The sequence below is a fragment of the Seriola aureovittata genome, chromosome 19 (genome assembly GCF_021018895.1).
Source record: "Seriola aureovittata isolate HTS-2021-v1 ecotype China chromosome 19, ASM2101889v1, whole genome shotgun sequence".
Taxonomy (NCBI): domain Eukaryota; kingdom Metazoa; phylum Chordata; class Actinopteri; order Carangiformes; family Carangidae; genus Seriola; species Seriola aureovittata.
The window spans coordinates 14977196-14999751 of record NC_079382.1 but is presented as its reverse complement, the minus strand read 5'-3'; the positions used below and the strand labels follow the sequence as shown (position 1 = coordinate 14999751).

General features: G+C 40.8%; 1 protein-coding gene and 2 long non-coding RNA genes across 3 annotated transcripts; 2 read left to right on the top strand and 1 right to left on the bottom strand.

The window, feature by feature from the left end:
* Positions 1 to 5082: 5082 nt before the first annotated feature.
* LOC130160633 (uncharacterized) lies at positions 5083 to 11084 on the bottom strand. The gene is made up of 3 exons (XR_008826038.1): positions 10905 to 11084; positions 9199 to 9266; positions 5083 to 5246 (listed from the first exon to the last, which is right to left on the bottom strand). It is a non-coding gene; the product is annotated as an uncharacterized LOC130160633 (long non-coding RNA).
* Positions 8383 to 9397, top strand: ripply2 (ripply transcriptional repressor 2). Its single transcript, XM_056363256.1, has 3 exons — positions 8383 to 8895; positions 8992 to 9062; positions 9165 to 9397. The coding sequence occupies exons 1-3, from the start codon at positions 8686 to 8688 to the stop codon at positions 9325 to 9327; spliced, it is 444 nt and encodes a 147-aa protein (XP_056219231.1). The 5' UTR covers positions 8383 to 8685; the 3' UTR covers positions 9328 to 9397.
* Positions 11085 to 12464: 1380 nt separating the features above from the next.
* Positions 12465 to 14744, top strand: LOC130187184 (uncharacterized). The gene is made up of 3 exons (XR_008830408.1): positions 12465 to 12550; positions 14282 to 14391; positions 14553 to 14744. It is a non-coding gene; the product is annotated as an uncharacterized LOC130187184 (long non-coding RNA).
* Positions 14745 to 22556: the final 7812 nt, after the last annotated feature.

Sequence of the window (22556 nt, the reverse complement as noted above, 5' to 3'; positions counted from 1 at the left end):
CATCCATTTTCTACCGCTTATCCTCTAGTAGGGTCGCGGGGGGGCTGGAGCCTATCCCAGCATCTTTTCGGGCGAGAGGCGGGGTACGCCCTGGACAGGTCGCCAGTCCATTGCAGGGCAAACACATAGAGACAGACAACCATTCACACTCACAGCCACACCTATGGTCAATTTAGAGTATCCCATTGTTTCCCAAGATGTGCCAGTGAAATGATTCAATAACATGTGATTGACCTGCTGACAACCCAAATCTATTCTGAGTGTTTGATAATGTCATGGTAAGTTTTGATACATTTAAAAGTATTCAAAAGTACAACATTTATAATTACCCCCCCCCCCCCCCCCCCCCCCCCCCCCCCCACAAGTGCATATCTGAATAGACTGACTAGTGAAGTGACAGGTTGTTGAAAGGGTGTAAACAAAACGCCCACGGTCAATGATTTGAAAATGCGAGCATATTTCTGCTTGAGATGGGAAATGCTTATTAAAGCACTACACCACTACATCCCCTCTTTCCAGCCTTTAATAGATCTTCACTCAAGCAACAGGCTTGATTAGCAGCGATGCATTACTTTCATTTCTGAAGAACCTCTGAAGCAGATCCATCAGGCGTCCATTCATTCACTGATGCTCCACCAAAATGAATTTTCCACATCATAAGAAAAATGACATTGTGTGAGTGATTGCAAATGTATATGGTGCATTCAAATCGTAGTGCTATTAGTGTCCTTTGTATACTTTACCTGATCTCAGTGTAGATCTAGAATGTGCATACTTTATTTTACATTAATTACAGCCGCTTCAGATGGTATTGAATTTTTTTTCTTTTTTTTTTGTTGCTATTGCTACAAGATATTGAATAAGCCAGATTTAGAAACATCCATGTAGTTTTAAACATAACACTGTGCCCAGATTCTAAGTTAAACCATGTAAATTGTGAAAATGCGAGTGTCCCTCATTTGTGGTGGTATCACGTTTTGGACACTGAGAGACAAAACCTGTTGCTAGACAGGACGCTGATGTTGGACGATTCACGCCATCCCAACAGTTTCACTTTGATTTTAAAATATCTGCACATGGCAACTGGTGTTTAGTTAAGGTTAGGGAATGACTGCCATGGCAAATAAGCAATGGTTAAGGCATGGTGAACGTTAGTTAACTAAAACACTTATTTAAGGTTAGATTAGTTAAATCCTAAGGACTGTGCACAAAGCAGTACACATATATAGCATATATGTTTGTCTCTTGGTTCTGAATTAGATATTGGGTCTATGTTCTCTGAGAATACCGGCTGAGTTATCACATACACATTGTTGTTTATGAATTAATTACTCACAGCTATGAGTCAGACAGGGTGCCACAGTCACATTAAAACTGCTATTACTACTAGAGTTCTTGTCTCCACTTGACATCAGAATCTCTTTTCTTGGTTCTCTGCTGCTCAGCTAAAGGAGAGACTTGCTCAGATTGAGCCCTGCAGTGCTACAGAAATAACATTTATGCTACTCTATGGCAGATATTCTCCTCCAGGCCCAGAACATCACAAAAATAATAAAAAATGATGAGATTATGAGATGGATGATGGATCACAAATCATAGAGTCATATTTAAGTACTATTATCACTAGGTAACAGACTACAGATATTTACTCAATTGCCCTCCCTGCTTGCATCAATTATATTAAAAATTGGAAGGGGTGGAGGGGCTATATCAAAGCTTGCTGTCTACAGTATTTTGTCTCATATTCAACTGCAGATCAAAAATGCACATCTTACTGAAAACAGCCAGATATCAAAGCTGTCCCACTGGGTTTGCTTTGGGCTGATAGTCTCTTCTTCTTTAGCCACAGTGGTCATGGTGAGTTTGTTTTCACAGGGCTTCGATCAAAAGAACTGTGTCCAGGGGTAGCTGGCAGCTACATGGTCAAAATACCAAATGTAAAGAGATACCTCCCAAACTGTTCCCTCTGTGAACCAGCCAAATGTATTTAATAACTGCAAAATTAAAAAAACAGTGAAGATTGAAATTAAGATTGCTGCTAACTTATATGTCCAGCAGTTACAGAGCAACATTATCATTCATTTCAAGCTGCGTTTCTGGCTCTTTTTTTTTTTTTTTTGGCTAATCTAAGTCTAATATTCATTCTTTCTTTTAGCTCTGTTTTTGGTCTATACCAAAATAATTAGCTCTTCACCTGCTAAATGCTCCACTATGTTCACCAGCTAGTTGTTAGCTAGCTAACATGCCCGCTGTTTGGTGCTGATAGTGGACAGTTGGGTTTTAGAGCTTTAACATTGTGGACCAGACAGCTCAACCATGAGCTGGAACTCGGTGAAGTTCATGGGGAGCTTCAGATTCGGGTGAGATAAGTGTCTGTAGCTTCTTCACTGCGAGAGACTCCCATTCACTTTGTCACATTGTTTTCAAATTGTCATTTGATACATTGATAGTCGGTTTAAATGATGCTCACTAGAAGCAAAACTTGTGCCTTTTAAAGTTGTCACATTTTTGTTGCTATGACCCTTGGTGTTCTGTTTTTAATTTGCTTGTGTGTGGTGAAGCTGAAACACATTTTCCACATTATGGACAAAGTTTATATGAACAACACACCATTATCAGTAATAGTTTTTTTTTATCTAATTTGAAAATTTCACATTCAAAATGTCAAGCTTGTTTTACTGGGTGACTGACTACATATTGCTCCATGCTCCAATGGTCAAAATAGAAAGTATTTAATCTTAGTGAGCTCTAGCTGTCTTTATTTTTTACAGCCCCGAGCAATATAATGTCGTTAAGACTCTACATGCGCTATAATTGTTTTAATTTAGCTACACAAAATAGGCTTTATAATAACATCCTTTCTTTTTTCCATGTTGCCAACGTTATGACATGCAACAAAGGTCCCTGTCCACATGTGAACCATGTAGCGTGCTCTTTAACCATTCAACTACCAGAGCGCTTCTGAATGATGTTCTGAAACACAGGCGTCAACACACATCTCTGACACAGTCCTACTGAACATTGATGATTCGACTCTTTGTAATGGTCTTCCTGTATCGTCAGTATAGTTCAGCATTACCCTTTAAGAGTACAAATCTGATGAAAGGCGAAGCTCCTACCTCTTCTGAAGAACCTGCAGACCTCTGATGCATGTAAATGACCCTGACCACAGGGTGCTGCGCTCTCTGACTCACCACTGCAGGGTCGAAGGTAGAAGGGTGGAGGCTTGTACTGATCGAGATTCAACACTATACTACGCATCACATTTGCCCGTTAAACCCAGAAAATTCTTCACTGCTAATAAAAACAGCAAAAGCTTGAGCTTTAAAGCTTTACCACCCACTGCTCTAAATCTGTCTGTTTGTGAACTGGAGATAGAAGCATTCAAGACTCCAAAATAGATAAAATGAAATATTCATGGGGTTCTGCGTCAGCATTGTTTCTACGTGCAAGGCATAATTCTTATGTAGCTGCGATGAATTCATACTTTTCTCAACAGCAGGGATGTCTTATCCTTGAATACCCAAGATGAGGCCTGGTAGTTGAGCTATTTTAATTATTCTTTCCTTCCCATGCTGTTTTTTTTTTTTTTTTCTCTGTCTCTCTACCAAAGAGAAAAAACATTCACTCAGTCATATATTACATTATAATTCCCCTATGTGCCTAATACTGTGTTCATTTTCTATTTCAACCACTGCAGGACAACTTTTTCAATCAATCAATCTGCACTAAGCACATACACTTTCACATACTGCAGCTCTCACTTTTCATTCAGTGCACACTGTTTCCCTTCTTTCACTCTGCAAAATCAACCTCAAACACCATCTCTTTCGCCTCTGTCATCTAAATTGACTCCAACAAGTGGTATTTTTCAGTGCGTCGGCTCTGAGGGATGAGCCATTTCCAAAATCTGGTTTTGTCATCGTAAAGCCAAAATCACGCACGCTGCATATTCAGCATTCACGGAAGTTACTCCCAGTGCAGTGGGAGGAAACGACACGGCTCCGCCATCTTTACCCTTTGCTTTGGGATTTAAGCCTTTGCTCTCTGTGGTTGTGGGTCAGTGACTGAAATAACAAGCGCACAATAAAGGCGATCAATGAATTATGAATGACCACAACAGAGAGAGTTATTAAGATAATTCTAAACTCATCAATACATTCGTAAATAAAACAATAACTACCATAAATATATTTTAAGCGCTGTAATATTGTAAAACCATGTTTCTCCAACCAAAATCAAGCATTGCTATATTAGCTATATATAGTCTATATATGTCTTTTGTCATGCTTTATGTTATTTTTCTCCAAATCCTCTCTGCTCCAACTTACAGTGCATTTTTACCAAGACAGCTGGTTTCCAAGGGAACACTCTGGACTTCAATTAAACCAGGATCTGGATCAGTGTGACCTTCTGTCAAGCCATTCTCAGAACACGATTCAAACTTCATAGAAAACCATGTAAACACGCACTGTCATGAGCTTATTGTTACATCACATAACATCAACTTGAAGACTTTACATCTTAAAAGATGATGTACCACAAGCTTATTGAATTACAGCTGATGGAGGCTGAGGACATGAATACTAAATAGGTTTGACTGCCACAGCACACCTGGATGTGTGAAGGATGTGCTGTTTTTTTTTTTTTTGCCAGAGCTCGGTTATTAATAACCGCCTGTAAGCCCAGTGCCTCGGTGGCCATCGTTCATTGGGTTTTCTGCAAAGATAAACAACAAGAAATGTCCTCTTCAGACTGCAAATACTAAATAGAACCCACGCACAGTCAGTGTTGTGAAAGTACATTGTCAAAATGTGTTGACAACGTAGGTATAGATTACCTTTCAGTGGAAGCTGAACTGTGTACAGAATTATAGTTCTAATGTTTAATCTACATATGATTACGTCTGGTGAGAGCTGATCACGACGTTACATCACAGTATGAATCACATGAAAATGGATTTTTGAGATGAAAAGCAGGTCGTCCTTAATTCCAACAGAGCTCTTTATTGATTAGATGATGATGCCCCTCACTGTTTGTACCTTCAAAGCCCCCCCCCCCTAATAAATAAATAAAGTGAATAACTAAAGTAAAGATGTACATGCAAACTGAAAGCAGGAAGGTAGTATCAGATTGTCTTGAGGCTGTGGCATCTCCACTTAAGTCAGTGAAGAAGACTCCCCTGCCCTTCCTCCTGTTGTTGCATGGAGGACTGTTTTCCTTGTTAGTCCAGGAGTCACCATGACCTACAAGAGTAAGTAGAGCAAAGGTCAACGCCACTGTGTCCTGTGGAATACACTGAAGAAATATCCTTGCATGACTAGAATGCAAAGACTAACCTCACCTTTAGTATATACAATGTAATTGGTAAATTTATTGTATATTTATTTGTATAGGGATCAGAGTATCGCATGACCCAGTATCCGTAAACACAGCATTTATAGCCTAAGCTAATATACAATGCCAGTCTCTGCATAGGCCTTTAAAATACATAACATACAACAATAATATCCATAGAGAACTTCATATTCTTCAGTTGTGGATATAGGTAGAGCTTGGCAATGACATAAAGACAATCAAGGAACTGTGGAATGTTGTGTCAATGCAAAGGATAAAAAAATCATATTGCACAAGGTTAACTTCAGTTTGAATCCAGTCTGACAACGCAATACTGAATGAAACTTTGAAAGAACTGACAAAAGTTGTTTCCTAGACTCCTCCGATTTGTATTCCTCTGTGTTAGATTGTGATATCATGTAATATTAATTCCCCTCAAACAGAAGGCGTCAAATCAAGGCGTCCCTGAGTCTGCGCTGTCACAATAGGCATCAGTTTGGAGAACAGTAGCTCGAGTACAGACGTCGTACGGAACTGAAAATCCTCGCTTGTTTTCAGATTTGTGTGATTGTTTCAACTGCTTCCCCATTCTTTTAGTAAATCCTCCAAGTTCTGACAAACAAAGACAAAATGGGTCCTCAGAAAAACAGAGGAGCTCTCCATTTGGAAGCAGGGGGAGAACAGCATGACTCCCAAACTGCTGTGTGTTTGGATGAAGCTGTTGGAGTGTGAATACAGGGCGGAGCGAAGAAGAGCATAAACATCTCAATCTCACTTAGTAACTGCATGTCTTAATTAGCGAATGACTAGAATTCCCTGGAATATTGACGATATACAGCAGGTTTGAAAACATTTTCACTCATGATCTACATTCATTAATGAATTAAAGGAAAGTTTTCCTTTAGATTTATGTTGCAGAAAGACATCTTCTCATATCATCAGGATCTCCAGGGTGTGTTTTTTTTTTGTTTATCAGTAACCCAGCAGGCGCCCAAAAGGTGCCCCCTTAATTCCAAGGAAAATATCAACATCACCAAACCCTAAAAACATTGCTATTAATGGAGCATGTTTTCCATTCAGTGTCACTGAGAACAACATTGATTTGAGCGCTTCAAATTATACCATAGCATCGCATCTAAAGTGCAAAAACTGATTAAGGGGGGGGGGGGGGGGGGGGGGCAGCATAAAATAGTAGCTGAAACTACTCGCCCGGAGGCAGGAGAATGAAGATAGAACATGATTAAATGCCTTAAGGAAATAGGGTGCAAGGTGAAATTTGACTTCAGCTCATGGCGACAGTATCAAGGCACATTAATCTAGTAAGACATTTAATTACATCGATGGCCTGATTAGCAAAAATAAAAATATGACTGAATTGATTAAAATTATGTTTTGTGTGGTTGACTGTTGCCATGGAAAGGGATTTTTTTTTTCTTGGAGAGTAAGTATTGAGAGTCTTTGTAAGAGAAGTGTAAATGACTTGGGCAAAAAAAAGGGACATGAACTATGAATAATAAGCCAGAGAGAAAGGATAGAAAGTGGAGAAACAGAGGAGACAGTGGTTATATAAAGAGAGATCTTGGTGAACAACAAGTGGTGAACTTTTTCTGTCAAGCAACAGCAGAAAAAAAAAAGACACCAACTGTTTCTCATCCTTACTTATTTATGCTTAATGGTGTAAGGTAATAAGGGATAATAGCTTTTTTCCCCCCTGGATTACCACCATGATAAGTGACCTTAATACTTGTTCATTCTTACAAGTGTATGTGTGGCGGTGGGGAGAGTTTTTCTGTGATCTTGGCAGGGATTTTCAATGTTGCCTCATTCAGAGACGACAGACATGTCACATTAGCTGTTCCTGCTTCTTTTGTATTTTTCTTTTATTCACTCTTTAGACATGCACTGGGGTCCAAAACCCCACTTGAATGGGAAAGTGGTCTTTTTAATGACCACTATTGAAGACAAAAAATGAAACACCTTTAATATGATGACCTAATTTGAACATAGTGTGATACAAAAAAGCTTCTAATATGTATTGCATTAATCTGCCTGCTTCCTGAACGTTATGGCCTCGGTCACCTACTTAAACGTCAAGAGCATGTAATGGCAATGTGTCTATATATTCTTGCCATTATAGTTCAAAGTTTAGCAAAGCATGAATCATGAATGACATGAAAACACAAAAGAAGCCAGCAGCAGAGCATGCTGAGTCCAATTAGCTCCAGATCAGAAAAAAGGGAGTAGAGCGAGGGATGGGCAGAACAAAAGCAAGAAAGAGAGAGAGACAGAGAGAGAGAGAGAGAGAGAGAGAGGTCTATGTGGACCTTATTAGCGCTAAGGTCTGACTGCTCGGTCCCTGCAGAGGAGTGTTATGATGTGCATGGAGCTAGTGGGCAAAGAAATTGAATGCTGGTCATGTGTGGCTGACCCCCCTCCACTCTGCAGACCTGCTACCTTTTAACAAGTGATACTTGCAAATGCGGCTCCCATTAGCTTTGAACGGAGTCAGCTGACAACAGTGTCTATGGAGGCCACTGTGCTGCCAGACAGGAATATATCAAACAGACATGTCAGATAGTTGCATTGTTCCCATTATCATTTCATCCCAGCGTGTAACACTGCCCCCTACTGGCAGCTGAGAGGAAACATATCGCTTGTTGAAGTCAATAGATTGCTGAAGGCCTCTATACAAGTTGTATGAAACAGTATAGGTTTCCCCCATTGCAGTGTGATGCATTCAATCTCTGCATCTGCTGAGGTGTAGCTATCAGCCCCCCCCCCTGTTGTATAACTGACGCGTGTCAAACCCCCCCCCCCCCCCCCCCCCCCCACAGCACACGAGCCTCCCTCCATCAACCCCTCAGCAGGCACTGACAGTAGGGCACGTGTTTCTTCACACCTCACACCCAAATGGCTGCACAGACAGAGATACTGAAAGGTGGAGGGGTTGAAGAGTTCAACTGTTTAATAGATCAAACTGACATTACTCGAGCCATTGATTTTAAATCAAATTAAAATCATGTCACCTGGTTGGCCCATTAGAATAAAATGATACATGTGCGTGCGCTCAACCCCTTATAGAGAGTTACAGTGGATGTAAAAAGTGGGCACGCGTAATGACCATTTAACATCTAATCAAAGATACGCTGATACAGTAATGTTGGAGAAATGTCTCAAACAGGTCAATCTCTCAGGAGGAAATGTTTTTTTTTTAAATTCTAGATTCAATATTAAGAAAGAAAGCGACCAAATGCTGTGAGTTTGCTCAAGTGTGACTTCACACCTCACCATTGTGGCGCATGGAAACACTTGGGGACGCGTCAAAAGCGCAATTTGGCGCAGGCTGCCATGGACCTGATAAATAGGAGGTTTCTTGCTTTCAGCCGCACATCCTCTGAGGACTTGACACAGGACCGACAACCACAAGGAGCCATGGAGACTTTCACTACCAGCAGTGGATTAACTTCTGTTTTTACTGGAAACAACGTTGCCCACAAGCAGTCCGGCTTGTGGAGACCGTGGACTGGGAAAGAGGAGAGAAAAACTGACGCACACAAGGTGAGTTTAGTTTCCTTTAAGAAGTCTTTAAAGTCAAACGTGCGTTGTTTAACGGATAAAAAAGTCTAACAAGATCCCCTTTGTCTTAACTTTCAGACTCCTTCCATGCACGGAGGCCTTTCTGATGCAAACTACCCCAAAATTCCTCAGGTCGTTCACCCAGTCAAGTAAGTAGAGCTCTGTTCATTCATTTACACTTTTATTTACTTTCATTTACACACAAGGAATGTAGGAATCTCTTATTCATTCATTCATTTTTCTTTTTCAAGATTGTACTGGCCGAAATCGAGATGTTTCGATTACCTGTACCAGGACGCAGAGATGCTCCTGCGCAACTACCCGGTCCAAGCGACCATCTGCCCCTATGAGGACTGCAGCAGCGATGAAGACAGCGATGATGAGGAGGAGGAGGTGGAGAAGGAGCTGAATTAAAAGTCTCGCTTTGAAGACAAATTGTTGCCTAATATATATTTCTCTTAATTTATTCCTGTAAATATTTGTAAATAGATCTTTTTCATTTCTAGTTAAGTTATTCCTTTAACATTTCTACCTCTTTTGTATTTTGTTGAGCATTGCAATAAAATACGTTACATGGAAGTCATTGTCTGACTGTGTTTATATTAAGATTAGTGTCTCTGGTTTATCTTGTGGCCTTCTGTCAAAATGTCAAACACAGTCATTTGAAGAAACATGCAAACACGTGAAATAAGGTTCCAAAGTGCTCAAACTGCTTAAGTTAATTTATTAGAAGTTTCCAAACTTTGCAGAGTTGACACATCCGCCCGTTAGTGGCTAAACAGCTTATTTCCCATAGATAAACTCCGCCATTTCGTGCGCAGTGTCGCCTGAAGTGCGAAAAACTGCGTGACACGTGGAAGGTGTGGAGCACATAAAGATCTGGACTGAGATAGTCAAATGGAAAACGCCTGAGGACTTCCAGTGAAACCACCAGTTTGGACCAAAAATCAGTGAGAGTTTCAGAAAATCATGATTTCATATGGTCAATAACATGGTCATACGGGTCAATAACAACACATGTACATTATATTCTAGCTCAAATTTTCTTCACTTCAGGTTTTGCAAAGTAGCAAAAATAAACCAGTCTGCACTTAGAAATACTGGATGAATCCATTATGAGGTCCTGCGGCAAAAATAAGCTGTTGAACCCATAATGACCCCTCCCTCCTCCCACTCCCTGTGCATTACTGTGAACCATCACCTCCACATACACATTATCTGTGCACTGCAGTCTATATATTCCATCTAGTAAATCACCACTACTTCCTGTATGTACAATAGGTTCTGTAAATTAAAAAACAAAACAATCTGTCTCCTAAAATATTAAAGTTGTTAAAACTGCTGTAGGGCCCCGCTACAGGACGGAGCTACGGGTAAGGAAAACAAAGAATGAAAGAAAATCTTTAAATAAAATCATTTCACTTGATATTATGCTGTAGTGGTGTATATTCCAAAATTTGGAGAAGACATTTACAGTAACTTAAATGACAACAAACTAAATGACACACAATGACCCATGGAGTTAGAGCCCCTGTGCATCTAGGGGCCTGGATCAGTTGCCTACTTTGACTGATTAGTAATGCAGCTTTGGTAGTAAAACTCCTTTACTGTAATGCTGCAGTCCGAATGGAGTTTCTAATGTAGATATGAAATTATTGGCAAAGAGAGATGAGGTAGTTATGTTGTTTTACAGTCATAAAGTGGTTGCATTTAAAATTTTGTTGGTAGATGTACTCAGATATTTGGAGTTTAAACCACAAACAATAGGTGTCTGGACTACTGATCGATTCTTTGCATAGTTCAGGCGAGCATTATAGCTGATTAGAATCAATAGAAGTAAAGAAGAATATGAAGTCATATTCAGTTGAGTGCACAGCACAACTTTACAACCATAACAGATAAAGTGCCGTGCAGACAGAAAATATATTATGTTGTTTAGATATCTGTGCATTTTGCATTTCTGACTTAATGACTTGAACTTTTCAACTTACCCTGGTGCCAACCTTTTCGAGCGGTTCTGTGGGAACCTTTGGGATCATCTTTAGGTGTTTTGCAGGGTGTAAAGTTTAGACACCTTCATGATGGGAGACACGCTGGCCTCTGGCTGTGGCAGCGCACTGCCACTGAACTTGTGATCTCCACTGCACGGTTTGCCAAACTGACATTTTATCTCTCACACTCACTTTAATAAAAAAAGGCCCGAGAGGAGCAGAGATAAGACATTTACCAGGCATCAAGACTGCAGAGGTGTAAAACAACAAAAAACAAGGTTGTGTTGAATGTTGTTCTGGCGCAATCACCCTTAAATGTTATTCTGCGCATCAAAATAACTTTTAAATATATGCTGACTTAATATCAGGAGTTGTGATGAAGTGATGAAGCTCTGATAACCTCTTTAACCCAGGCCTGGACTTTCCCAGGGTTGGGTGTCAGAGCTGGTGGAGTGTCACCTACTTGGGTGTGAAATTTGCTCACCTCCAGAGTTAAATATAAAACCACGGGCTGATGCCCAGTCTGACGAACTTATAACCTTTACTGCACACAAGTTTAGGTCCTGTGAAGTGTAACCCTATAGCACTGGGCTCATTTATATCAGCATAAAAAGTTTCAAAGTAGATGGTGTTGGTGGGGGAGTTTTCTTCTGTGTGTGAGCAAATCCGTGTGAGGAAAAGTGTCACTGGGAAAATGCGAAATACGGTACATGTGATAACTTGACGTATTTAAAAGCCATTTTGCGATTTTTGGTGCAATCGCAATTCCCTGCGTGACATTGTGAACTTCGGTGAACTTTGCACAGTTTTCAACTTTTCAGACACATGCCGCCCTTTCCCAGGAGCTATAGTGTGAGTCTGGGTGTGAGGAATACACACCTTAAGGGGTGGACGGCGTTCATTCCCACGTTTGACCTCTGTGGTCACATGTGTCACAACTGCCACACACCCTCTTTCTGCCTCCAAACAGTCTTACAGCAGCTAAGTTGTAGCCAGTTTTTAATATAAATATAAAGAGATGGATATCAGTTTCCCCCTTGGTCCGGTCTCATGGTTGTTTAAGATCCACATTTGCAAAGTTATCATTTTCTATGCAATCGTCTCACAATATGGTGATACTCTCAACTGAGTTTCATTATGCAATAATCTTGTCAATGAAGATGTGGCTTTTTGTGATTTTATAATTTGATGATGAAAGCTCATTTGGAGAGTGTGACCGCTGGCATGCCCCTGTGAACTCTGACTGAAGCTTGTGGTGTGATCACAGACACCAGAGGAGGTGACGAAGTGTGACTCCGCCGAGCTGAGGCTGAGTCCGATCCACCGGCTTCCCACAGTCACACCTCTGCTTGTCACTGGCACAGAGAGCTCGTAGCCTTGTTAGAACCCTTTTGATTGGCAAACTGCTTCTTTATGAGCGGTTGTGCAACATTGTTGTGTCTCCAAAGGTAGTTCAGCTGTGAGCCAAAGGGGGGCGCTGCGCTTCTGCTGATGAACAAGTTTGTGCTTAAAGAGTGCATGTAGACAGGAAGTGCTGTTTTGTGTGTAGAAGTGCTGATAGCATGTTGTGTTAGTATTTATGTTGCTGCAGCGAAAATATGAGTTTAAAAAGTGATTTCCATGCGCTGATGGATGATGCTGTAACAGTAAGTACTGGTTTCCTCCATGTTTAAAATGAATGATATTCACTATGGATGATGTGGAAGATGTTTTGGTGTATTATTTCCAGACACTGACATATAAGTGCCCATCAATGTAATAGTGATATAAGATATTAAATGTAGCGTTGTAATGTGCTCATGCGTAGCCGTCTAAGACAAACAGCCTGTTTGGCAGAGTTTGTTGTGTGTACACATGGTGTCACCTAACTGCCCCGACCTTAACAGTCAGATGACTGATGGTCATAACTTAATAAATTTTCTTCTTTCTTTACACTGAAAAGCTGCAGAATCCATCTGGGGCCCACATCCACTTCTGGTGTGTGTTTCCCTTTTAGTTTGCCTACAATTATTACAGCACAATGTGCATGTTTGACCAACAGATGGGGCAAGAATGCCAAAAGTGAATGTTGAGCTGGTTTTGGTGCCTGTGGTGCAACTTTGCCAACCTTCCACCTGGGGGCTGTGTTGCATGTGTGCAGCAACCAGGAATTTTCAGTTACAGTCTGTAGACAATTCAGACTCCACATAGATAAAAGAACAGAGGCTTTCAGAGGATTCTGCATGTTACTTTAAAGAAAAATAAATGCAGACAGAGAATATTAGATATTAGGTCACAGAAAATGTATACTTTATCTCTGTTGCAAAATATATAATAAAGGACAAAGGCAAATTGTTGTGTTAGAAAATAGTTTCAATAAAAAAGTCTGTGACTTTTACAGTTTTATTTTACTACAGTAATAAGAAAATGCAATCTAGAATTTTATAAATTTTAAATAAATTAGATTATGTTGATAAATAACTAGATCCCTCATCAGGGCTTAATTCTGTCAGTTGGACTGAAATTACACATTTCATTATTGAATTGTATCTGCTGGTTTCAACATTAATTGTCTTTCCAAATTTTCTTAATTGTAATTTTTTGCTAGAAAAGGATGATAACAAATTTTGACTGAATCACAATAGACTTTAATTATACATTATATAATATGAATATATAAATGATATTTTTTAAATGAAAAACAGAATACAATCATCATCTGAATTTATTTTTTGTCTTTAAAAGACATTTATTCAAATTTTTATAACTTTATTATTTTCTTTATTTTATTATTTTAGACTTATATTATTATTATTGTATAGTTTGTTATATTTATTATTTATTTATTTTCAGATTTTTGTGTACATTTATATTGCAGATTTCTTTTCTTATGTTAGTGTAATTTAATTATTTTAATATAGCTCCTACACCCTCAAGAAACAAATCCTTTCACAGCACTGCACATACAAAGCACCTGTCATTCATGCATTTCTCCCAAGAACGTGATGCACAAACACCAAACAGATGTGATTAAGTCGGTAATGAAACAGAGGACAGGAAGCATAAATCTGTCAGCGGAGTGAACCCCTTCATACGTATTTCTCTGTCGAGTGAGAGAAACCACAGAGTTGCTCCGGCTCCTCTCAGCACATAAACATTCTGGCTCACGCCGCCGTCTAAGAGATATAGCTGTTGTGCTTTTCTACTCCTTGTTATCTCACCCTCCACTTAAATAGTTAGTTTGGTCTCCTCTCTCTGAGATGTGTGCAGTGGAGATAATTACAATTTCAGCAACGTTTGCCAGGTGATTACCTCATAATCCCCTATTTCATTTGATAAGTCACGCATTGATTTAACTCAGAGTTGGACCTAATGGAGTATCTTTTCCACCGCCACAGTGATTTGTATGCTGGGGCGAAAGGACAACGGTGGATTGGAGGCAGAAAAACAGTCGCTCGCCATTCCAGTTCGCTCAGTCACCGGTGAAAGATGAGCAACGAGAAGGCAGGTTTAATCACAGCAACCTGAATGCAAACAGTAAATCATTGCGGTGGCTGATACAGTAATGTGTGGTGGTGGTGGTGGTGGTGGTGGTTTAGAATAGTCCCTCACACATAAACGCTCCCTGTCTTTCTTTTTTTTTTAAATATTCTCTCTTTCTTCAGGCAGGGCGGGGGATGGAGTGATGAAAACGTTGGCTGAGAGATAAGAAGAGTGAAAGGGAAGAGAGACCTGCTTGGTATTCACCTGTCTCTCTGGATCAATAAAGGTAATTTGGGCTGATTCCTCCCCGTAGGCCTCTTAGCAGACAGAAGGGGAGAGGGGTCAGCCACTGCTGAGCTGCGGGGAGCTGGAATAACTTAGAAACACACTCTGCAAATTACTACCCCTGTTTGAGAATCTCTCATTCAGCTATTCCTGTGCCGTGACAAGAGCTACAGTGTTGGTGCAGAGTCCTCACAAATGTGAGTGAAGGTAGGAAAAGAAAACTACAGCCCTGTAGTTTTATACGAGCTACCCATGCTTGTATGAAACGTGTCCCCGCTGGTGTCAATATGGTGGCGTCCTTATAACTTTACGGCCAAAACTTTCCCAGAAAAGGCTGAAAACTAACCCAGCCTTTACCTTTATCCTAACCTTAACCCCCAACCAGAAAAAAAAAAAAGAGAGGGAAACCAAAAGTTTTTCGTCATGACTATCGGGTTTCACAGTTGTGGCTTTGTGAAAGCAGTGATGGCTAAACAGTTCAAAGAGGGGTTATGATACCCATGAAGAAGACGGGTTTTGGAGATGGGAGCTGGGTGTTCAGATTCACAGGTCAGGCCTCATAAATTACCATGGAAACAGGGGTGTCAGGTTGAATGAGAAATAACTCTTGCAATGTACACACACACACACACACACACACACACACATACACACACACTCATTCAACAACCCTGATGGAAGCTGGGGACATAAAATTAGGGATGTGATTTCTCTCTTTGATTACATCTCATCTGTTCTCATTCTGTTGCTGTTAAAATCAATTGTAAACTTTTACAGATTCATTTTCTGGCGACCCTTTTTTTTTTTTTTTTTTTCACATTCCTGATCACAACCTCGGCCTTTCCGGTCTCTTGGGGCTGCAGCGGGTCTCATCAGTTGGTTATAGGCATGGAGGATGCCGTCCGTCATGCGGGGTCACCAGTCTGGTAGGAATGCTCCATGTCAGGGATGTCAGCGGTAGAAGGGGTGTCCCAAGGGAGACAAAACCCACAAAGAGGGAACCTCACCTATATAAGGCCAGTTGCTTCTCCTGCTTATGTTGTGTATTTCAGTAAGTAAACAGGTGTGTCCCGCACCTGCATGTACATGTACACACACTCACATGTCTCCCTTTCGCTTACATTCACGTTTGTGCGCCGTGTTGTGACCTCATGTTTGAGTGCTCACATGTTATGCTCATACATGCTCTCTTTTTTTTTTCTTCTCCACACCGCCTCTTATATAGAAGGTCTAATGTTGACTGCCGACGGTGCAGAAAGGTTTTATTGTAGCTGACTGCAGCAGAACAGAGGTGAAACAGGTTGTTGGTGCAGGCTATGGCGGAGCACGTCCCTTTGGGTTTTCATGCACTTAATAGAAGAGGAGATGCGCTCCCAAGAAAGTCAAACGAAAAGTGGAAAACTCCTGTCTGCAGGGATGCAATGGGATCCGGTTCGGCCTTTAATGCAAGGCATCTGACCTAAAAAGCAAAAAGGATGTTCTGGTGTTACATTATAAAGATAGCTAATCAAGTCTAAAGTGACTGTGTATAAAACAATGCCAAAAGAATTCACAATAAAAAAATGAGCCCCTGAGAGTTTTGTTTACATTGATACTGGCTATAACCTGAGAAACATGCTTAGAAATGCTTTGTTTTTAGGTGACGTGAGCTAGTTAAGTATTTAAATTTTCATTTCCCAATCTTTGAATCAGGCATCATGTGAAAAAAAAAAAGATCACACCTCAAGTGTCGTTGTGAATCTCTCATAAACATTATTAAGCTTTCAGTACAGCGTCTACGTACAACTTTACTTTCTTTAATCATTTATTTATCAGCGATTACACGCCGTAATTAATGATGTCAATTAGTGTGTTGATATTGTCGTCAAATTTAGAAAAGAGGCACATTTTCATTTGCGTCCCCTGCGGGTTGATGTCATAAGAAACAAACAAAACATACAGAAGGCAAACAAAACAACATCGAAGCACGTGTAAGAGGACGTAGCATATATAACATAATTTGGTATTTGTGTGACGGTATTAAGAAAAATTCATTGTGACCATAATGAATATGAAGGATGACAGTGATGAGGCTTTTACATACAAAGCATAATTCTACCATGAGAACCCTGCTGAAACATCAAGTGTCTGGCATAAATTTTATTAATAGTCTACTTTTGCTTTCCACATCCTACTATCAAACTTCCATTATCTTTCAACATCATTAATTGTTTCTTGAGGAAGCACATATTGATGGTCCAACGTGCGGAACTGTTTGAGGCCGACTTCGCTGACAAGTCATTTCCATTCTAGTACCCTGACCTAATCACCATATCTTATTATCATTCACATGAAAACACTAATTACAAAGGCAGGGTGAACCTGATTTATGCTAATGGAAACGTGAATATGCTACGGATGCATTAATCTAGAGTATAGGACCCTGCACTGGTGTTAACTGTGATTAGCATGTGATTACCATAGCATGGGTTATATCTACTGGAAGCCCTGCTTCTGATGTGCTCGTGAAAATCTCTCCACTCGCTGGCAGGGAATGAGACAGTGACTCTTCACGGCATGAGGAAATAACATTAATAATACAAAATGAACAATTTTGATTGTTTTCCTCTAAACAAAAATATGTAATCAGCAGGCAGTCGTTTTTAATGCTTGCTGTTAAAGAATGAGTGTGGTAGCTGAAACATGGAAGCAGCAAAGCTTTTAGTCAGAGGTGATTTAGAGGATTAGGATAGAAAATGGAGTTAGAGTACCACAGAAATGTGTTAAGAGGTCAGCTCTCCCAAATTACAAAAAAGAGAAAAAAACTTATTTTATTTGATCTGTTTTACATTTCAGCCTCCATTCAAATACAGTGGAGGGGGGTGGCATCTTTTTAGGGTGCTCGCATTGAAAATGAACTTAGAAAAAATTAACCTCAGCATCTCTTTTCAAATACAGTGTTCTTGTTTCTCTAAACCAACAGTGTGTTAGGCTCTCCCAGCTGTGTCCGTGGCTCTCAGCCCAGAGCCCATTCCTTCCTGCTGCATACTAACATCTTTAAAAAGTTAGAAATATGTAATTTCTTATTTCTGATAATCCTGTGATCCTAAAACAGCCATGCACTGTAGATTTTAGCAAACACGATTGAAATAGGAGGAAACAGTGCCTTTGTTGGGGGACTGTTTCCAGCGGCGGATTGATACACATTTGTTGCTCTGGTGAGTATTTATAGGAACAGCAGGGCAGTGTATGTAGGACTGACTCAAAAACCCGCAGAGCCTGTGTTTAATTTTAATTTTTGTTTTTTTACAAATCACTCAAACAGGGCTAATCAGAGTGTTTGAGAGGGAACTATTTTCAGTCACGGATTGGTGACATACTGAGTTGAGTTTTTAATAGTTTTTGAACGACGATGGAGGTTTATGGCAGATCAACAGGTCCTGCTGCACAGGCCATACTTTTGGTTGGTTTTTGGTCTTTTAATGAGATTTGTTGACGATAAGAAAAACATCATAATATTTCTGCTTGAAATGCCTTCAAGTGATTTTGCTTTGACATGACATTGAGATGAATGGTTTTACTCAAAACCAGATATAAAGCACACATATTTAAACATGTTCAGTACCTCCCTCCACAGTATATAATTATATGATACTGTATCATTATGTTGCATTAAAAATGAGCTCAACTGGTCCAGGTGTCTCCCAGTGGTAGTCCCCCCCCCCCCCCGCACCATCTGTTCCTGCGGCCGGACCTTCTCCATGCGGCTTCCAGCGGACAGGAGGATGCGTTTGTTTTGGGAGACACGAGAGCACAAAGAGAGGGGGCCCATCCTTCTATCCCTGCTTTGATCCCTCCATTGAGCGGACCCAGGCGTGGCCCTCTCTCTCTCTCTCTCTCTCTCTCTCTCTCCTCTCTCTCTCTCTCTCTCTCTCTCTCTCTCTCTCTCTCTCCCTGTCTACGTCCCCCCCCTCCTCCAGCTTGTGTCTTGCCTGGATGGCTGGTCTGACGGCTGAGGCTGGGGGCTAGCGGAGCCCGGCGCCCTGCACATGGCACTCCAGCAGAATGAGCCTATTGACGAGGCAACAGATTGGCTTTGAGTGTACCTGATGGTTATCCCCCCACTTCTCCCTGCGGGTGCCCCTTCTCTCCCTCTTTCAACCAACCAAAGACAATCCCTGCGTCTCCATCTTTCTAATACAAATTGCCAGTGTGTAGTGGATTTAAGAGAGTGGCAGAAGCTATTGTTGGGTAATCTGTATCAAAAAGGAGAGGTGATGTTGAGTGTGGTCCTTTTCTTAGGCGGGATTAGGCTTGGGTTTTCTCTGTTAGCCCTCTTTGGGTGATGCATTTGGCTTCTGCAGCAGCTTGGCAGAGATGGAACAACTCTGTGATGGCTACTGCACCAGCAAGCAGGTTGAAGACAAGAGTGTGTGTGTGTGTGTGTGTTTGTACAAGGGTGGATTGGTCATTAGCCGAGCAGAGGGTCATCTGGCTTTAATAGGTGTTCTCAGGTGTTGGTTCTGATGTCTGCAGCAATGGTGTTGTTTGCTGTTGGGAATCAGATCCTGGCTCTCCCCATCCCCCTCCGCCGTCCCTCTGCCCTGCTCCGGTCCCTCTGCACCCCAGCTAATACCAGGCTCATTACAGCGCTATCGATCGGCCCTCGCTGCACACCAAAGGGCAAAGAAGTCTCCTCTCTTTCCCTTTCCCTTTCTCGCTTTTGTCATCCTTTTCTCCTCTTATACCCTTTTATAATCTGCTCTCTTTCCTCCGTGCCCTTTCTCCTCCACCGACATCTTTAATGTTATTTCCTTTCCGTCAATTATGTTTCTGTCCAGAGAGATGAACATTTCAAGAAACTAAGAGTGCATGGGTTGAAAGCCACAACGTAGCAGTAGGCACTGGCTGCCTATGAGGAAATGTCCGTGTTAAAAGAAAGGCAAACAGACACTTTCTGCTTTGTTAAAGTGTTGTTTACAGCATGTTTTGTGCTGGGAGCTTGTGTGCTGCAATGTAGAGAAGATGAGTTTAGACAGATACCGAGAGAAGAATACTGAAAGACTCTCACTCACCCCCTCCCTCCCTCGCTCTCCAACCCTCTCTATCTCCATGCCTTTTTTTTTTTTTTTTCTTCTATCTTTCCTTTTTTTTCCTTTATCTTCCGAGAGATTTGGTGTCTTGTAAAATAACACCCAATTTATTATCCAAATCTCTGTAAAAGTATGCAGCCTTGTGTGGGCTGGGGTGTAAACACTGTGAGGTGGCTTTGAAGGAAAGGAAAGGCAGGTCTTGAATTACAACACTTTCTGGTGCAATGTGGCAGTGAATCGCATCAGACAACAGGTTTGCTCACATGCACACGGATGTATATGTATTACATTTACACGTGCTAAGAGTAAAAGGTAGGAGTTAGTGATGGAATTTAGGCATTTGGGACTCGAGCTTGTGGTGGTTTTTGGATCTGCCAAATATTGGGTAGAAGACCAGCACCTAAATTAGTAGTTAAAGACACATTTTCTTTGAAAGTTGCTGGATTTTCACACATTGTTTCACCAGTGTAAAGAGATGCAGATTCTTAATTTGGATCATCTTCAATGTAGTTTAGGGCTGATATTGACAAAATCAAAACATTTTTTGACTGAATACCTTCATATTCATAATGTGTGATATTGATAATGTAGTATACTCTCATGGTATTTCATTAGTTTCACAAATTTTAGACAACATATGTTGAATTAAAAAAAACAAAAAAACAACATAAATTATGAAGACATTACAATCTAATTCATCCTGGAACCACAAGTAAAAACTCAAAACGATATTTCCGACTAAATTCTGCATTAAATAAATACTCAAAATGATATTTTTTGCAATTAATTAGTATTGGACTAAAAGTATTCTATACTATAAGTTTTTTCATGTGTTTCTGAAAGACACATGATGCAACAAAGCCCTTCTCTTTTCCACATTTCTGCGGCTACAGTAACTCAGCAAGGGGTTGTATGTCCTCTGACCTCACAGCTCCCGAGCTGCATCGCCTTGTTTAACCATAATTGCTTGCATACCATATTACAGCACTGACTTCACATTTACATCCTCAAGCAACCTGCTTGCACGTTTCCCTCTGTGACTTCACCCCGTTGTACAGTACAGTTTTACAATGGAGGGCTGTTCAGTGCAGCATTGCAGAGGTGGTGGCGCTGGGTCTCCTGTTGTTAGCCAGGTTGGCTACCTCTGACCCCCCGCTACCTCTACGTCTTTGTTTCACGGCTGACAGAAGGAGTGCCAGAGCTCCTCCAGCTCGGGTGATTTATGACCGGCAGCTGCTTTTCGCAGCCCATGACCCACACAGCTGGGTGTCAGATGTGGTCTCCCTGTAAGCAGAAACTTATCTGGCAACCCAACATCAGTTGAGGTTCTGGACAGAGAGGGAGTTGGGGTAAAAGGGGAGAGAAGACCAAGTGGGAGAAAGATGGAGTGGCAAGACAGATCATAGAGAGAAAAAAAAGAAGGATTGAGAGGAAGCAGATGAGAGCGCAAATTTTCAAGACAAATAAATAGTCTAAGAAAAAAGGATTAAACTACACAGAATTGAGTGAAAAAGCTTAAAAGCATGAAGGAGAATTCAAGTCCAGAAACAGAAAAAAAATAAAAAGTGAGACATGTGGTTCAAGACAATTGATTTGAATGCACCAGCTAAGCTCTGCATTGATTTCTGCTGGTGTAGAGAAAGCAAAATGTTTGTATTATTTCATAAGCCAATTAGCTGCAAGGAGACTTCTCTCCCTGTGTGCATATTGACCCACAGTCTGTGGCTACAGCTTTATTGTCTGGGGGGCGCTCTATAAAAGATCAATAACAGGCGAGTGATTGGATTATGGGGTAATCAATGCATTGTACTAATATATCACCAGAGTGATTACAGAGCACTGGCTAATAGGAGGCCTTAGAGAGCTGTAATGACAGCACACTCCTGCTGGCAGTGAGGAGGAAAGTGTGCATCTTTTATATGAAGTGTGTGTGTGGATGAAATTCAGCACGTGTATGTACGCATGCAGGTGCATGTCACATGTGTACATATGACTCGTTGTTTGTGTGTCCAAGTGCGGGGGGTGGGGGTGGGGGGTGGGGGGGTGGTTGCGTGGGGGTAGATGATGGGTTGATTTTCTTGATTCTTCAAACAGGTAAGAGAAGTGCTACCAGATGGTGCTCAGAAGAGGCCATCATCAGATTCCTGCTATAACATAGTGACAGGGCTCCATTCTGATGCTGCGGCTCACTGCAGCAACATATGTGGAAACTGTGAGAATAATGACGGCTGGAAAATACGCTGTATACAACCTCTGCAGTCGTGTTCCTTAATCATGTTGTTGTGTCTTTTTTTTTTTTTTTTTTTTTTGTCACATTGTCAAATTAAATTACCAGTGGGTGATAAATGCTGCTTTCAGGACATTGTATTTGTGTAAGATGAGCATAGAAATGTTCTTATTATTCAATATTTGTGAGGGAAAATTGTCACCAGATGTTTCACAACAACAGCAACAGCAACAATTCAGATGATTGTGCCGGTGACGTTCACAATCATCTAGTTCTCTAAGGAAAACGATGAAGAGAGTTGCATGTCTATGCCATGACACCACTTGGTAATACTTTCACATATTTCAAACGGTGGACATCTTATATAGAAATATTATTTGGACGCCGTCCTGTGAAAACCATGCATCTCCAAAACATCAGCTTGCCATGTTCTCAACTTTATGACACTGCGTTTTCAGGCCAGTCCAGTGGATTTTTAAATGGTTTAGTTTAAGAAGTGCACTCAGTTGCCAGTTTATTGGGTACACTTAGCAAATACTAACGGAGTCTGGTACAGCAGTTTTACAATAAATCCTACCCTCATGAAGGTTAAATAGTTTTTGTTTT

Bases quoted from the DNA above. Each gene is read 5' to 3' on its own strand.
- ripply2 (XM_056363256.1), top strand. From the start codon at position 8,686: ATGGACCTGATAAATAGGAGGTTTCTTGCTTTCAGCCGCACATCCTCT. The intron at 8,896-8,991 runs GTGAGTTTAGTT...CTTAACTTTCAG, and splicing joins GAAAAACTGACGCACACAAG to ACTCCTTCCATGCACGGAGG. The intron at 9,063-9,164 runs GTAAGTAGAGCT...TTCTTTTTCAAG, and splicing joins CAGGTCGTTCACCCAGTCAA to ATTGTACTGGCCGAAATCGA.